The sequence below is a fragment of the Trachemys scripta genome, chromosome 8, assembly GCF_013100865.1.
Source record: "Trachemys scripta elegans isolate TJP31775 chromosome 8, CAS_Tse_1.0, whole genome shotgun sequence".
NCBI lineage: Eukaryota > Metazoa > Chordata > Testudines > Emydidae > Trachemys > Trachemys scripta.
Genome location: NC_048305.1, coordinates 107,808,506 through 107,826,266, shown reverse-complemented (window position 1 = coordinate 107,826,266; position 17,761 = coordinate 107,808,506). Strand labels below are relative to the sequence as shown.

Genomic DNA, 17,761 nt, shown 5'->3' with positions numbered 1-17,761 from the left:
GGGGCAGCCCTTTCCCCCTGGCTGGGAGTGGGAGGGAGGAGGGGGCGGAGTTAGGGCGGGGAAGGGGCGGAGTTGGGGGCGGGACTGGGGTGGGGAAATGGGCGGGGCCAGGGCCTGTGGAGGGTCCTCTTTTTTTATTTATTAGATATGGTAACCCTAAGCTATGCACCGCCCCCCGGCCCAGCTGCTCTGCTCGTGTGGGGCTGTGTTCCCCTCCCCCGACTGCTCTGCGCGTGTGGGGCTGTGTTCCCCTCCCCCGGCTGCTCTGCGCGTGTGGGGCTGTGTTCAACATCTTCATTAATGATCTGGATGGTGGGATGGATTGCACCCTCAGCAAATTCGCAGATGACACTAAGCTGGGGGAGGTAGATACGCTGGAGTGTAGGGATAGGGTCCAGAGTGACCTAGATAAATTGGAGGATTGGGGTAAAAGAAGTCTGAAGAGGTTCAACAAGGACAAGTGCAGAGTCCTGCACTTAGGACAGAAGAATCCCAGACACCGCTACAGGCTGGGGACCAACTGGCTAATCAGCAGTTCTGCAGAAAAGGACCTGGGGATTACAGTGAATGAGAAGCTGGATATGAGTCAGCAGTGTGCCCTTGTTGCCAAGCAGGCCAACGGCATATTGGGCTGCATTAGTAGGAGCATTGCCAGCAGATCTAGGGACGTGATCATTCCCCTGTATTCAGCACTGGTGAGGCCTCACCTGGAGTACTGCATACAGTTTTGGGGCCCCCACTACAGAAGGGATGTGGACAAATTGGAGAAAATCCAGTGGAGGGTAACGAAAATGATTAGGGAGCTGGGGCACATGACTTATGAGGAGAGGCTGAGGGAACTGGGGTTATTTAGTCTGCAGAAGAGAAGAGTGAGGCGGGATTTGATAGCAGCCTTCAACTACCTGAAGGGGGGTTCCAAAGAGGATGGAGCTCGGCTGTTCTCAGTGGTGGCAGATGACAGAACAAGGAGTAATGGTCTCAAGTTGCAGTGGGGGAGGTCTAGGTTGTATATTAGGAAACACTATTTCACTAGGAGGGTGGTGAAGCACTGGAATGGGTTCCCTAGGGAGATGATGGAATCTCCTTCCTTAGAGGTTTTTAAGGCCCGGCTTGACAAAGCCCTGGCTGGGATGATTTAGTTGGGGATTGGTCCTGCTTTGAGCAGGGGGTTGGACTAGATGACCTCCTGAGGTCCCTTCCAACCCTGATATTCTATGATTCTATGACTCCCTCCCGCCCCCCCTCGCCCACCCCCAACTGCTCTGCTCGTGCGGCTGTTCATGCAGGCGTGACTAAACCCCCAGAATCCCGCGTACTCCTGACCCTCCTCCTCTCCTTCCAGCTCCTGGCCAACTCCAAAGCACATACCTCGCGGTTCATCAGTGCCAACCTTCCATGCAACAAATTTAAGAATCGTCTGGTGAACATCATGCCGTACGAGCTGACCAGAGTCTGCCTGCAGCCCATCCGTGGTGTCGAGGGCTCCGATTACATCAACGCCAGCTTCATAGATGGCTACAGGTAAGAGTCACTGGGACGCATGGGTCCATCCCCTCGTGCCTAGGAGCAGCTGGGACTGGCCATTGCGGGCGCTGGCCGTCTGCCAGGCATTGCCTCCTGGTGCTGGATGGAAATGGAGTGGGTTGGATTTGAGTCCAATCCTGTTTCTCTTCATTGTGTCGGGATCCTGGCTGGGGTCAGGTACCGCATGACAAGCAAGCGTTAGCCAGAGCTCCCCTTGACTAGCTCCCAACGTGTGCGCTCTTCGCCCCGTGCTGACAAGCACTTCCTGGGATAACTGTTCCCATCCTCTATAAATGCTCCACACGGGCCCCACTGCTGAGAGCCCCCCGCTCTGTATCTGCCCTCCCGGGAAGCCCAGTTTAAAGCTCTGCAGTAGCCGGAGAAGGGACCGCTTGGCTGCAGGGGAGGTCTCGGGCGGAAGCTCGGGACGGGCAGGGCTGGAGCCAGGCACCAGGGAGACCCGTGCAGCCGCCTGCTCTCAGGGACGCTCTGTCCGGAGCATGAGCAGGCGGTCGGTGTCCCGCGTGACAGGTTCCCGTGGTTCCGTGCAGCGTGTTCCCGGCTTCTGAGCACTGTGGGCAGGGCAGCAGCTGTGCCAGACGCACCGAGGAGCAGCCTTGCCCAGCCACCAGCCCCGGCACAAAGCCTCCCCCGACCCTTTCCCTTGGCATTCAGCACAAACGAACGTGCCACTCGCCCACCAGGAACTGGGCCAGCAGGTTCCGCCTGGGGTCCCCCCTGCTCGAGTCGGAGCCGCAGACGCTGCAGGAGTGGGAATGCGTGAGAGCCTGTCACGTAGCATGCCAGGGCCCAGGGATCCCAGCCCAGGCACTGCTCTCAGGGCGTGGGCAGGTGGGGTCAGTGTGCTCCCAGCACTGCTAGCCAGAGAACAGACTGGGGCTCTTGGGCAGAGTAGGCCAGAGGGCGGTGAATACAGTCAGCCCTGGAGGGCTGTGTGGGTGAGGACAGGCCACTTAGAGCTGCATGGAGCCAGGTGACAGCGGGCAGAGCTGGCCTCCTCTCTCTCTCGTGCCCTGGCACCAGTGCAAACGCCAGCTCCCAAACCAGGCTGTGACGGAGCAGGGAGCGGGGCGGATTTGACCTGGGAATGTAGCCTGGGAGTTACATTGAGGTACCTGAGCTGTAACCTGAGCCAGGAGGGAGGGTGGGAGAAGTGACACCTTCTGCCTGGGAGACTCAAAGGAGAGGAGGAGCAGAGGGGAGGGGGGAGAGAGCTGCTGGAGGGATTTTGGGGAGTTTTCAGTTTTGGGGCTGGGAGGTGCAACACAGGGAACCCAAGCTGGGGTCTAAGCTCCTTGCACTCCCCAAGAGGACTTGATTGAGGGGTCCTGGTTGTATCTACAAGCTCTGCTGTAGACTGTGTTCCTGTTATCCAATAAACCTTCCGCTTTACTGGCCGGCTGAGAGTCACGGTGAATCGCAGGAAGCCGGGGGTGCAGGGCCCTGAGTCCCCCACACTCCGCCACACAGGCCACGTATGGGGCTAACTGGGGGGACTGTGCCCCTGGCTGCTTTCCAGCGCCAAGCCTCGGTGTGCGGGGTCCCCGGCGGCCCGCGCTGCCTGGCGAGCGATGCTGTTCGTTGCGTGGCTGCCAGCGCAGCAGGCGATACCATGTCATGGCCGACCTATCGCTCCCTGAAGGGCTCCGTTGTCTCTCGTGCCCATTCCTCCGAACAGAGCAATCTTTCTGCGGTTGATCTAACGAGATCAATTGGCCCCAGCTCCTGTGGGCATGGCTAAAGCTGCATCTTTATTAGCTCTTGTGTTTCTTCCTGCCCCCTTACTCTTCATGGTGATGGTGTCGTATAACCCCCCCCGGAAGCAGCATCCGTCTCTGTACAACAGAGTCATTCATTGTTAGCACCGATGGGGAGATTAAATGATAGAGAGATTTGATGATGGTAAGTGCCACGGGCCCCTATTCTGAGATCTCCAGCGCCCCTTAGTGGTGGAAACATGAACGGCTCCTCGTTACTGATGCCCACGACTCAGGAGTCTCCTCTGTCTTGCTGATTGCTGTGCATTTCCCCTGCGCTCACCGAGCACGGGGCACGGCGACTGCTGGGGTTATCCTGGCACGACAGCTCGCCCATGTAGTGCACCAGAGAGCACGGGGGCACGGCGACTGCTGGGGTTATCCTGGCACGACAGCTCACCCATGTAGTGCACCAGAGAGCAGCGCCTGCACCTGCCCCGCTGCTTCCCTTGTGGCGAAGTCTGAACGTGACGGCCGGACCTGCGTTAGGGCAGGAGCCTGTCCACGGGTCCGGAAGCACCTGCAGGACGCGGGAGCAGGGCCTGCCTGTCCCAGGTCCCAGCGCACACCCCTGGCCTGGCTGCTTTGGCTGGCAGTGCAGCCGGGGAACAGCCTTTGTTCATTACCCACTGTACCAACGACGCGCAATCCAGGCCTCAGCAGCCGGCCTGCGTGACCCGGGTGAGCTGACTCGAGCTCCCTGGGGCGATCGAGGGGCGTCTCTGGGGTCAGTGCCCAGCTGCAGGGGTAGGGAGGCTGGATGCCGATGCCGTTGGTGGCAGAATCAGCAGCCGAGCCCAGGCGTGGCCGTGCAGCGCCCCAGGGACGCCGGGGATGGGGCTTTGTGCAGCGGAGGAGCAGTGTGCAAAGGGTGGGTGTCAAGGGGCAACGGGTTCTTGGTGGCTCAGGGACTCCTCCCGCCCTGACCCCCAGAGCCGCATCCAGCATGCTCACCCCCTGCCCTTGGGCACTGCCCACGGCAACACTCTCCAACCAGCCCTCTTGCCCCCCGCATTGGTCACTGATCCAGCTGCCAGTCCCTCCTCCCAGCTGCCGCAGAGCCCCGTGCCCAGCTCGGTGAATGCTCAGGGCCCAGCGCTCTGCCCCGTGCGGGACGGGTGCCCGAGCCCCTCGAGTGGGCGTGGGCTGCATGGGGACCCCTCGCCGGCTGTTCTGAGAGTGGCTTGTGTGTGTTGCAGGCAGCAGAAAGCCTACATTGCCACGCAGGGGCCCCTGGCAGAGACCACGGAGGATTTCTGGCGCATGCTCTGGGAGCACAACTCCACCATCGTGGTGATGCTGACCAAGCTCCGCGAGATGGGCCGGGTAAGGGCTTTGGGGGGCTGGGCCGGGGAAGGGCTGGTGGGAGGCGTGGGCCGGGGAAGGGCTGGGAAAGGGCTGGCAGGGGGCGGGGAAGGGCTGGGGCGTGGGCCGGGGAAGGGCTGGGGGCTAGGCCGGGGAAGGGCTGGTGGGAGGCGTGGGCCGGGGAAGGGCTGGGGCTGGGCCGGGGAAGGGCTGGTGGGAGGCGTGGGCCGGGGAAGGGCTGGGGTGTGGGCCGGGGAAGGGCTGGGGGGTGGGGGCTGGGCCGGGAAAGGGCTGGGGGGAGGCGTGGGCCGGGGAAGGGTTGGGGGCTGGGCCGGGAAAGGGCTGGCGGGGGGCGGGGAAGGGCTGGATGGAGGTGTGGGCTGGGGGGCGGGCCAGGGAAGGGCTGGGTGGAGGTGTGGGCCGGGGAAGGGCTTTGGGGGGCCAGGCTGGGGAAAGGGCTGGGGGGTGGGGGCGGGCTGGGGAAAGGGAGACACTGGAGGCCCATGGAAGAGCCATGCTGCCAGTGACCTGGGCCATTTCCTGCCCCTGTCCCTGAGCTGTTACTGCGGGGCCGTGCACTCAGCAGCACTTGGAGCATCCCAGCCTGGCTGGCTCCGCGCTAGGGTCCCGGAGGGCAAGGCTAGCCTGGGCCCAGCAGCTCTGGGAGCAGTCCGAGGGGTCCCTGCCCGAGGGGTGGAGATACCCAATGAGGACACGGTTCTCTGTCCCCGACCACTGCTGTTACAGCCGTGACTCCTGCAGGGCCAGGCCTGTCCCAGGTGGGGCCCAGGCTGTGCAGGCCGGTCTGACAGGCCGGTGCTGCTCTGGGGGTTGGCAGACGGCGGGTTAGCAATGGCATCCCGGGCACACTCCCCGCTGCACAGGGGGGTGGCCCAGCCCCTCGCCAGGCCAGCTGCCCTCATTGGCCTTGGGAACTGTGCCCCATTCCAGGCCCAGATCCCGCAGGGTTTAGAATTACCTGTCCGTAACCGGCAGTGACCGGGAGGGGGTGGAGAAGGGGACCTCGCCCTGGAGAATGTCTTGTGGGGGGGATTGGGGAGGGGGCAGGGCTGGGGAGACACAGGCCTCCTGGGCGAAGACCCGGCTTTGCTGCTTCACGCGTCTCCTCTTGCCTGCAGGAAAAGTGCCACCAGTACTGGCCGGCGGAGCGCTCGGCCCGCTACCAGTACTTTGTGGTGGACCCTATGGCAGAGTACAACATGCCCCAGTACATCCTCCGTGAGTTCAAGGTCACCGACGCCAGGGTGAGTGGGGCTGGCGGTGCTCTCGGGCGGGTCCCTCCCACGGGGCCGGACAGTGACGGGCTGGGATCCCCTCGAGCCCCAGCAGGCTGTCGCTCCCAGGGCTGTTCTCGTCTCCAGGGGCGGGAGCCGGCGGCCTGGCCCCTTCCCAGCGCCCCAGCAGTGACAGAGGCAGCCAGACTCCTGGGCGGGGGCTGCACCTTCACCTGAGTCAGCCTTGGCTGGGCATCCCGGCACTGAGCCAGTGGAGACCTGCCGTGCCCCCTTCTCCCTGGTGTGCCGCTGGGCAGCACTCGGTTACACGGGTCAGGCAGGCGCAGCCGGGGGGGAGGGGAACGAAACCTGCCCAGACTCAATCCCAGGTCGCCTATCCCACGCCCAGGCCTGGTCCAGGTCTGCAGAGCCTGGCCCCTGCGAGACACAACCTGGCCCAGCCCCGTTCCGGGAACCCACCCCTGGGGCTGTGCAGAGCCCAGCCCGGGAACCCACCCCTGGGGCTGTGCAGAGCTCGGCCCGGGAACCCACCCCTGGGGCTGTGCGGAGCCTGTCCCCGGACCGGGAACCCACCCCTGAGGCTCTTCAGAGCCCGGCTCCCGTGAGGCACAGCCCGTCCCCGGCCCGGGAACCCACCCCTGGGGCTGTGCGGGCTGGCGCGTGAGCAGGGCCCAGACAGACGTCTCCTTCCCCGCAGGATGGGCAGTCGCGGACCATCCGCCAATTCCAGTTCACGGACTGGCCCGAGCAGGGAGTGCCGAAGACCGGCGAGGGCTTCATCGACTTCATCGGGCAGGTGCACAAAACCAAGGAGCAGTTTGGCCAGGATGGGCCCATCACGGTGCACTGCAGGTGAGCGCTGCCCGGGGTAGGCAGAGCACCCCCCCGGAGACGCCGTCCTCCACAGAGCCACGAGGGGTCCTGCTCAGCAGCGCTCCCTGGCACCCTCAGATGCTGCCGCCTGTACCGCGTGGCAGAGCTGGGAACGGCTCTCCTGCCACCCACGCCGGCAGCGCTGCTGGGAACGGCTCTCCTGCCCCCCGGCGGCCCTGCTGGGAACGGCTCTCCTGCCCCCCGGCGGCCTTGCTGGGAACGGCTCTCCTGCCCCCCGGCGGCGCTGCTGGGAACGGCTCTCCTGCCCCCCGGCGGCGCTGCTGGGAACGGCTCTCCTGCCCCCCGGCGGCGCTGCTGGGAACGGCACGGGAAGCTACAGGCTGCCACGCAGGACATGGAGGGGAGCCCAGACCCTCAGCAGGCTGCCACGCAGGACATGGAGGGGAGCCCAGACCCCCATGGCTCTGCAGGCTCAGCACCTCCAGCAGGCCCCAGGTGTGGGGAAGGCGCGTGGGGCGCTGCCAGGAGGCCAGGTGGTGCCCGCAGTGCAGGGCAACAGGAAGCAGAGGCCCCCGAGAGTCTCTGCAAGCCCCTTCCCATCCAACATGCCCCCCACTGGCAGAATGGGCCTGGCTCCCTGTGGGCCCAGGTGGCTCAGTGACGGGGCAGGGCTGTGGGGGGACCGGCAGCCATGGGGCCTGGGGTCTCTGCTGACAGCCCCTCTGCTCCTTGTGCTCACAGCGCTGGGGTCGGGCGCACAGGGGTGTTCATCACGCTCAGCATCGTCCTGGAGCGCATGCGCTACGAAGGGGTGGTTGACATGTTCCAGACGGTGAAGACCTTGCGAACGCAGCGACCAGCCATGGTGCAGACAGAGGTAGGTGCCCTCGTGCCCCCTGCTGACTGAGGGCAGGACTCCCCCAGCCCAGGAGCTGGCACCCCTCCAGTCCTTGCTGGGGTGTGCCCAGGAAAGGGGGGCCTGGCGCTGCCCTAGGCCTGTTCGGAAGGGTTTCATTTCAGCAGAGCTGAATCTGGCAGCAGGTCCCAGTCTCCGGCCTGCCCTGGGCTTCTGGCTGGATCAGGAAGCCCTGGTGGGAGGAGGGTTCTTGGGCTGGGCTGAGGGGTTTTTGGGAGTGGGTGGGAACTGGACTCCCCCTCTCTGCTCTATGCTGTGCCCCCCACCCAGAGCAGCCAGGCGGGTTTGCAGGCACAGGTGTCTGTCCCGCTCCGCAGGCCACGGCCGGGCCACTGGTTACTGTCGGGCGACTTGCAGCCTGGGCAGGGAGGCAGCAGCTGGGAGCCACCGGCCTGTGGTGGCCCTGGCTGTGCTCGGAGATCTCGCTCTGAGCTGGGAACGGCCTGTCTGCGGTGGGACGGCTGCCAGCTGCATGGAGAGCCCCTCGCCAGGGCCGGTCCTGGCGCTGCTCTAGGGACAGCCAGAACGGGAACCAGCAGCAGGCCCCGGCTGTGTCAAGCAGGCTGGCCAGGGCCCCAGGGGGCACCTTAACCTCTGACCCTTCAACCCCCCCAGGGAGGGATGGCTCCCGGACAGATCCTGCAGGACAGCCCAGCTAGGGTGACCAGACAGCAAGTGTGAAAAATTGGGATGGGGGTGGGAGGTAATAGGAGCCTATATAAGAAAAAGACCCAAAAATCGGGACTGTCCCTATGAAATTGGGACATCTGGTCACCCTAGGCCCAGTGCATGCCCCTCTCCCTGGAACTTGGGCAAAGTGCAGCCTCCATGCTAAAATACCAGCCTGCGCTGGGCTGGGCAGCACCCCCATCGAAGGGCCCCACCTGGCCCCCGCCTTGCAGGCTGTTCTCACTGCGCAAAGGGCGACAGGGCCAGAGAGACGCAGGGGCCAGGATGGCACAGGCCCAGCTAGTGCTCTAACCACTGGGCCGCCCGGCCTCCTACCTCTCCTTTGGAACGTCACACCCACTTCGGGGACGAGCTTGGCCATGTGCAGAGACCTGGGCTGGGGACGGCGCCTTCTGTTCGCTCGGGCTGTCCCCATGGTGAGTCCCTGTGCCGTGTAGCCTTCTGCACGGGGCACCTCCCTTCACACGCCTGCCCTCTCTCCTTGCAGGACCAGTACCAGCTGTGCTACAGAGCAGCGCTGGAGTATCTCGGCAGCTTCGACCACTATGCAACGTAACTAGTGCTTCCCCCAGTCGCAGTGGGAATGTCTAGGAGCGGAGAAGGTCCCCCTGAGCCACAGCTGCCATTCTTCAGTCCTGTACAGACGCTGCTGCTGCCGAGGCGGCAGACCTCCCACGACCGACCAAATCTGACCACTGCATTGAGGAGCATCGCCCCGCGCCGAGCAAGGGAGTCTGACTCCGGTCAGATTTCTGCTCACTTGTCTCCCTCTCGGCCCCCTCGCGCGACTGCATTTCACAGCCAGGCTTTCGGTGGATGGAACGGGATCTTTTTTTATCTGTAAAATAGTTATTCGTGTTTTTATAATCCTTTCTCTTCGTTTGCTAGTCTTACCGTCTGGCTGGGGCAGAGCTGGGTCCGTCAGGCCTTCTGGGGGTTCCTTTCCTTTTGCCTTTCTTTTCCCCTTCTCTTTTGTTCGGATCCACCCCGCCTTTGGTGCTGCCCATTTTAGTGCAGCCACTTGGAGACCCCCAGCAGTGACTGGCTCACGGTTCCAGACCCTCTCCGTTCCCCATAGGCTGCTTTTAACCCTCTGTAGACTAGAAAAGTTCACCGAACTGGAGCTAAGCTACTGATGATTTTTTTTAGCTGTTTTCCCCTTATTTCCTGTGGGGGGGAAGGGACTTGGGGTCGCGGGAGAGACAATTCCATCGCAAGCTTGAAACTGGTCAGTCCTATTAAAGTGCGTGTTAACCCATTCGGTGCCCATGTGTGTTGGCAGATCCCGATCTGACGTGACTTGTCGGCACCGCTGCGTTCATTAGAGACCCAAAATCCCAGACTCCTGGCCTGGGGGCCTCTCTGTGTCTCTCACTGGGGAGGGGGCAGGGAGGCAGCAGAAGCCGACCGCGCAACGTGTCCCTTTCTGCTCGTGCTGCGGTTGTGGGTGTGCAGGCAACTCACCAATGAATGCATCACCACATTTCCAAAGGGAAGGAGCACAATTCTAGCAGCTCCCGCAAGGGGGCTGCGTGGGCTATTTTTGGAAAATGGGGTACTTCAGGGAAGGGGCAGCGGGGGAGGGGGGGACATGTTTTCGGAGGTTGGGTGTATCTATAATTTCTGCTATCCTGCAAATGTTTAAAGTCATTAGAATATTGTACTTTCTGCTACTTCAGGACGTTCTAATGAACCAATGTGGCAAGTCTACTGGACTTAATTTAATGGTACTATATCTTACTACTCCTTATTCTATCGCGCTTGCACTAAAGACGGGAGAGCCGCCCTCTCTCGAGTGCACAGAGTTCTCAATAAAGGTGGTGGAAGGGTAGCTAATTGTATTATCAAATGTATTCCGAATGCTAAGAATCTGAGCGACGGTGAAATCAGCAATCCAGGGTGGGGATGTTGGAGGACACGTTCATTTTTACCTTGTGGATGCATAGTGCCGTAGGGGTCACTGGTGTATACAGTCTGTTTTCTATTTGTTAATAAAAAAAAAATCTACAGCATCATTGCATAATTCTTGATGTTAATAAATTTGAATAATCAGGTTTCATACAAGCTGGTCTTGCTGCCTTCTTTGTTCAGCAATAAACAGAAGCCAGGGGCCTTTCTGCTACGGGCCCTCATCAGCTCCCTCCCTTACGGAGCAGGCCAGCTCCCCAGGCCGCAAGGGGGCAGGGCCGGGGTGCTGCTCGCAGGGACGGAGCCCTGGGGCCTCTCCTTTGCGGCATTCCTGGCAGCTGGCTGGGCCTGTAGCGGAAGTCGGGAGCCCAGCCTGGCTGAGGAGAGAGGAGCAGGGGAAATGGGGCTGTGACCCCTCCCCAGCTGCTGCCCTGGCCATGAGCAGCGCAGGGAGAAGGGGGCACGGGCCCTGCCAGAGGCTTGGCAGCTGAGCATCTGCACTGCTCGTGCTTTGACCCTGTGGCGGGGACAGACCTTGCCCGCTGTAGTCAGCAGAAAGGGTGGAAGAGCCGCTCTTGTCCCCGTGCGGTGGCTCTCTGGGGCTGACGCTGCTCAGCTTCCTCTCCTGGAGAAAGGAGACGCTAAACCCAGCTCGCTGGGCTCTGCCGGGCTGACTGGCTGTAACGGACTCTCCTTCCAGGGGCAGCTCTGCTAACTGTGGAGGGGGCGCTCCCCCTCCTGGGCGGGGTGGGGCTCAGCTCCCCGGCCTCTGTGGAGCAAAGTAGGGGGGATGGGCACTGCCAGCAGCAGCTGGTACCTGGCCGGGAGGGGGCGCCCCATGTCCTTGCAGTACACAGCCCCTGGCACTCAGTCCCAGCTGGGCGTCCTTTCCGCTAAGGGAAGAGCTGTCCCTGGCATTGGGCGGAGGAGGGGAATCAGGCAGGTCCCTCCCCTCAGTACAGATGCTCTAGGCCACCGGGGTGTGGATGGGGGCACTGCAGGCCAGGAACCCTTTTTGATACAGTGCCTCTCTTGTTGCCTCTCTCCCTGTGCTGCCTCTGCCCCAGGGATCGTGGGACCCTGCGCCGCATGTAACTGTGAGCCCAGAGACGGAGCTGCTCCTGCACCGCGCTGGAACCATGGCCCCCGGCAGCACTAGGGCACTACTGAGCTGCTGGGGGGCTGGTGTCATCTTAAAGCTGGGAATGTCACACGTTCCCTGGCCAGCCCACACGGAGCAGTAAAGCGTCCTCAGTGATCCGCCAGTGCCTGCATTGCCATGGAAAGTCGCCCTTTCTGTTGCAGTACAAGGGCTATGTTCCATCTCTTGCCCCGCCACCGGTCAGGAACCCAATTGCTGCAAATCCAGCCACTATTTCTTGCACATGGCCGAGCGTCACCGTTCTGCGTCGCAGGAGATGATTCATGGCACTACACACTTGCATGACAACGACCCCCACTTGGGATTTTTCCAACTCCAAAATAATTTCCCACAGACCAGTAGCAATCTAATGTCACAAGTGCCTTAAATGCAACTTTTGCCTCAGTGAAGCCACTCTCTGACTTCAGAGTTCGGCCTGCTGTCCCCAGGCACTGCAGCGCTCTGGCTTAGCTGGAAGGAGAACACACTATGATGTCTGTCACGGGCAGGCAGGGGTCCTGGAGCTGTGATCAGCTGGCAGGAGGAGCATGAAGATCACTCGAGTCCCTCCCCCACAGCTGGGTGTAGTGTAGGGGAAAGGGTGCTACACCCCATCAGCAGCACGGGAGCCTGGCAGAGATGTGAAGTGGCCCGTTCATCACAATGGGATTGTCACGGATGAATGGGGATGAGTGAAACCTGAGGCCACGCCTACACTAGCGAGCTTATAGGGGCACAGCTGTGCTGCCATAACATCACTCGTGTCGCTGCTCTGTGCGGCCAGGCGAGAGCTCTCCAGTCGACATCGTTACACCAGCCCCAACGAGCGGCAGGAGAGCGTCCCCCGCCCCTCAGCATCTCTACTTCCAGCACCTATGCTGACGGGGTGTCTTTTCACAGCTCTGAGCAACATACGTTAAACTGACAAAAATGCTAGTGTAGACATAGCCTGAAACACTAGCTTGAGAACTCTGACTTGCTCCATAGACATTCTCGTTCCCTATCCCAGCTTGTCTACACACACAAGTTGTACCGCTTTACCAGCCTAGTTAACATGGTACAGCCACCTAATGTGGATGCAAATGTGCTGCTATAAAAGCGCTTATACCAGGATAAAAACAACAAGGAGTCTGGTGGCACCTTAAAGACTAACAGATTTATTTGGGCATAAGCTGTCGTGGGTAAAAACCTCACTTCTTCTTCTTCTCGTTTTTGTAGATACAGACTAACACGGCTACCCCCTAATACTATACTGGGATAGTGTATTCCTGGACGGGAAGGGGCCTAAGCACTTCTAGCCCAAGATAACTATGTCCTCATATGCTCCTGGCCCAGCACTGACTGGGAATCTTGCACCAGCCTCTCTGGTGTCATTGTCAGTTTGAAGCAACAGAGGGTCCTGTGGCACCTTTAAGACTAACAGAAGTACTGGGAGCATAAGCTTTCGTGGGTAAGAACCTCACTTCTTCAGGTGCATTGACTTGCATAACCAGCACTTTGAAATTGGACGGGAGCTTGGGCTCTGAGGCCCACCCCTCTTCCTAGGCCTCAGGAACCAAGCCACGACTCAAAAGTGCTGCCTATGCAGGTATTTTGAGAGCACTAACATGAACCAAGATCCATTGACATGGGCTGGGAGGCTCCCCGCCATGGGCTGTGTCCGCATATCCTTACGGACCAGGTGGCTTCAGCTAGCCAGGCCTGTGCCATAATTAGCTACCTCCTAGCCTAAGGGAGCAGCCTGAAACATCTGGGCCTCATAAAACTGCGTTTGGAAGAGATGGCAGGGAGCAAACCAGGCTTCTGCAGAAGGTCCTAAATAGGGTCTGGAGGACTCCAGGGGCCAGCTCTATTCCAGCGCAGAGAGCCTTACCAGTAGCCCAGAGGGGCTGAGTCTGAGCGGGAAGCAGTCTGGGGGTCAGCGCTCTATCCCAGAGCCAGAGCGTTGACGGTAGCCCAGAAGGGCCTGGCAATGCAGCCTGGAGGGCAGGCGGAAGAAGAGCCTTTCTGTTTCTTTCCATCTGGATCATCCTGAAATGAGACTGAACGCTGACACTGACCCGGGTGGAGAACTGAGCCATGTGAATTCCCAGGAGAGAGACAAAATCCTGGTAAATTGTATAAAAAGCTCATTGGGGGTGGGGTGGGGGGGCTGTAGTGTTCAAACAACCCCAAATTTGGATCCCTACCCCCCAATCCCTCACAAACCACAGCAGATTACAAGACAATCTGAATGTGAATGTGGCGCTCAGAGCCCTCAAGAGAATCAGCTGTTAAACAGTAAGATAGTCCAAACCTTAAATGTAGTGGTGCCCTTGCCCCACTATAATGTCATTCCCCAAGTTACTCCCTGCTTGCTTGCCCTTTTTTAGATCCCCAGAGTGTAATGCCCATCCCAGAGCCCATCTGCAGCTGGTCCTATGGAACAGGATGTCATTGTTTGCATTCTATACTCGTTCCCTGCCCTGTGGGTGGGAAGAGAGACTCTGAAATGATAGTTCTCAGCAGAGATGTGAGCTGCCCCATCCCTTGCAATGGGGTGTTAATGCCAAAGGCTGATGATGGCAAGGAAGAGGTTAGTAATTGATGATTATATTACGCGCAGTGCTTAGCGAATGTGTTCATCTGATGTGGCTGGATAATCAGATGATGGTTTATTCAGCACCACAGCTGAGCATAGTGTTAAGAGCCACCAGACCATAACCCTGTGCTCTGAGGAGATTTTCCAGTCGACTTTTAAATATTTCCCTTCCAAACAGTGAAGCACTGGGGTACTGCTCTTTGCAGTCTAGGCCGCACTCCGGTGCAACTCACTCCAAAGTTTCGCTTGTTTAAAAAAACAAAAAATCTTCATTTCATCCCAATCTTCCTAATCCGAGTCTAGGTGAGCCACCAGGAAAAGGAGAAAGGGGTTTCACCTATCAGAAGAGGTTTGAGACGGGGGTCCAGTAGCCACCAAACAGGAGGGAGGAGGGCAGATGAGGTGCCACCAAAGGTGGAGATGTGACTAGTGAGGAGTGAGTATAGGTCCTGTCCCTTTTTTTTAGCCACATTTTGCCCTCTAGAGGGGACTGGCTTGTGAGGGCCCTGCCCTCACTTTATACGTCTCCTTGTAAAGCTGAGCAACCTACTGCCCAAACGCTGGCCCTTTGGGAGTCAATTGATTTAAAGGGTGTTTTTACTGGTACATTTGTTTAATAAGAAAAGAAAAGGTTGCAACATTGAGCAAGTAATATCTCTGTTTGCTTCAGGTGGACGTTCGGCAGCTCCTTCCCGCCCAATCTCAGGGGTTTCTTGCGTAGCTGCTTGCATAAACATTTTCCTTTGTAAAGGTTCCCACTGACAGTGACTTTCTTTGGCCTGTTCTGATCTAGCTCACGTGTGGGAGCAGGAAACCTCTGGTCCCTTCAACTAAAGCTGCCTGATGCCTTCTTGCTAGTTTTAATAATCAATCTCCACCCAAGTATCAGCCCTGGGAACAATACGTGTCCCCAGATTTCTCTACCGTCACACTTCGGCTTGGGGTGACTCCACACCATTTACCATGAAAAATGGCTCACATCATCCTAATATTGAAAAGTTGGTCCAGGATTCTCGAAATGAAACAGAGCGTGCCTGCCCAAATGACACACAAGCTGGAACATACAGTTCTAGTTTTCTGCTATCTTGCACCCTCCCACAATATAAGAAAAGTTTTTCAGACCGTATCTGTGGAAGATTTTGGGGCCTCTGTTTGCCTCATTTTTATTCATCTCATGTGCTCCTCAGGTGCCAGTTCTGGCCCTTGAGTTCTCCTGATTGTAATTGAATTGTCTCCTCGGAAGAGAGGATCACCTGAAGCTTGTCTGGTTTTGTGCTGGGAAGATTCAGCAGGACCTTCATGGCTGTCTTATGACAATAACTTGACAGCAAAGGAGACTCCCGGTGGGAGAAGCGAAATAGCCTCTTGGAGGGCTCATTTAGGTATGAGTGCGACCAGTCACTTTGCTCATGGTTTCGGGGCATGGTTGCAGGCTCCTTTTAGGGTGGTTATGTTCATCCCCACTGTTGTGCTCTGGTGTTTATGCATTATAACTAAGGCCCTACTTAATCTGCGATATTGCGGATCACGCAATATTAGACTGCCACCACAATTTTGACAGTGGGAGCCCCAGCCGCCCTGGGGTCAAGAGCACGACCTCCCACTCTGTCCTGGGCGGTCAAACACCGGGAGCCCCCCACTGTCAACAGCGGGATCCTGCTCTCAGGCCTGGGCTGCTGACAGTGGGAAATTGCAGAAAAGTCATAGACCTTATTTGACGTTAGGAGTGTAATAGAATATCTCATTGAAAGATGACAGGGCCAGAAAGAGTTAATTAACTCACAGACTGACCTGACCCAGGGCCCAACTTTAGAGACTGGTTAGGAAGATAGGGTAAAAGAATAGAGCTTTGAAATGTAAGTCTGTATTGTCAGAGGAAGAAGGGTAGATGTTTGCTCAGGTCTTGTGATGTCAGCAAACAAGTCTTGTCTATTGCTATAGCTTTAATTCAAAGATCAAAAAAGGAATATTAACATTTATGATGATACTTGAGTGAAATAGTATTATTGTCTCTGTCTTTTTGAAGTTTGTGGTAACCTGTATCTGAACTGTGTAATGGATAAATTATCCTATGCTAATTGGCAGGGTGTTTGGGAGAAGGAGAGTTGAGCCTATTGTTTTCTCAGGCCGAAAGGCTGCAGGAAATGTATAAAAACTCTGGGACGCAATCCTGCTGCATCTCAGATCTGCTTTGGGTTTCAAGAGGGGGAACCTTAAGCCATAAGGATTGAGATCCCCAGTCACTGACTGGAGTCACCCTGAATATGGACATTGGACTATAACCTATGGATTATTTCTAAAAGGACTTTTGGCAACTACAGGATCACCTCTGCTATGCATCTGAACCTCAAGAACTGAATTCAAGTCTGTCTGTATATTGATCTTTTAACCAACACTCTCTCTCTCTTCTTTTTAAATAAATTGTAGCTTAGTTAATAAGAATTGGCTCTAAGCGTGTATTTTGGGTTAGATCTAAGTTATAATTGGACCTCGTGTGTGGCTGATCCTTTGGGGTTGGAAGAACCTTTTCTTTTATATGATGAAATAAGATTTTCAGTAATCATCATCATATCTGACAGGTGTGTCTGGATGGAGGTCTGAGGCTGGGCACTTTAAGGGAACTGCGTTGTTTGGACTTCTGAGTAACCAGTGAGGTACTACAGGAGCTGTTTTGTGCTGGTTGGTAAATCTAAGTATTGGAATATCCACCAGCGTTTGGGGTTTGTCTGCCCTGTTCTGTTTGCAGTTCACCCTGATTGAGTGACCTCGGCTGGCTCCCACGGGCAGCCCCGTCACAGCTTATTACCGCAAATAAGGTCCATTATTACTTTTTCCGCAATTTTCCATTGCTTGTCCATAACTCAGCTGCAATTTTTTGACAATCGTCCTGCAATTTAAGTAGGGCTTTAATTTTACAGCATTTAGCACAGCAACATAACCAGCATGTGCCCACCAAGCTCTGACAAGTATCAGATCCCTCCAGGTGTTTCCCTGGGTCATGGTGAATTTGGTGCCAGATTATTGCGTAGTGTCGAACTCTGCTGAGGTTTTGTTTACACACACAAGTTGTACCAGTTTAACGAAATTCGCTTAGAAAGTGAATTAGCCAAATTGGCAAGAATCCAATTGAGTGGACATCCTTAAACAGCCTGATAACAATTAGCTTAAATCAGTAAACAATAGATGTAAGCAGAATTGAAAGAGGGCACGCTTAATCTGAAATAAGTGTCTATACAATGGCGTTGCTCGTTCAACTAAATCACTATCAAAACCTGTTAGTACAACTTGTGTGTGCAGCCATGCTCTCGGTCTCTGCTAGGTGTGTACATGCTGTCCAGTTCACCCTAGTCCGTAGCCAGCGCTGGGTGCCACCCGATTGCTGATGTGGGCTCAACGAAGGCAAGACCTCTGCTGGCGTGTGCCCTGTGGGGCCAAGACTCTGCTGCCTCTAAAGGAGACGGCATGAGGCCTTGGCCGATTAGTGCCTGGAGGCCATGCCAGCGGGACCATCGCCGTGACAACCCCATGATGACAGAACAACTAATGGGGAGCAGACTGAATAACCCTGGAGTCACCCTGGCTCTGCAGAGCACACCAGTAGGTGCCCCACCTGCCCCCAGCACAGGGACAGGGCTCCCAGCCATGCCCCCCCCCCCCGGGGATAAGGCTCCCCCTCCCCCTCCTTAGGCCCCCCCACCAGCACTGGGGGAGGGCTCCCCATCCCCCTCCCCAGGGCCCCCCAGCACAGGGGCAGGGCTCTCCCAGCCCGCCTTCCGCCGTAGGGAGCCTCTTTGGGCCTGCAGTTCCCTAGCAACTGCGCCCCCCAGC

General features: G+C 57.8%; 1 protein-coding gene across 13 annotated transcripts in view; it reads left to right on the top strand.

Annotated features, from left to right (window-relative positions):
* Positions 1-10,367, top strand: part of PTPRF (protein tyrosine phosphatase receptor type F) — a 412,513-nt gene extending 402,146 nt beyond the window's left edge. For all 13 annotated transcript variants that reach the window (XM_034778805.1, XM_034778804.1, XM_034778801.1 and 10 more), the window contains 6 exons: positions 1,343-1,521; positions 4,502-4,628; positions 5,747-5,872; positions 6,561-6,715; positions 7,439-7,574; positions 8,791-10,367. In XM_034778805.1, the coding sequence (XP_034634696.1) occupies positions 1,343-1,521; positions 4,502-4,628; positions 5,747-5,872; positions 6,561-6,715; positions 7,439-7,574; positions 8,791-8,859 (792 nt within the window). In that variant the 3' untranslated portion in view covers positions 8,860-10,367. The remainder of the gene's footprint in view (positions 1-1,342; positions 1,522-4,501; positions 4,629-5,746; positions 5,873-6,560; positions 6,716-7,438; positions 7,575-8,790) is intronic.
* Positions 10,368-17,761: the final 7,394 nt, after the last annotated feature.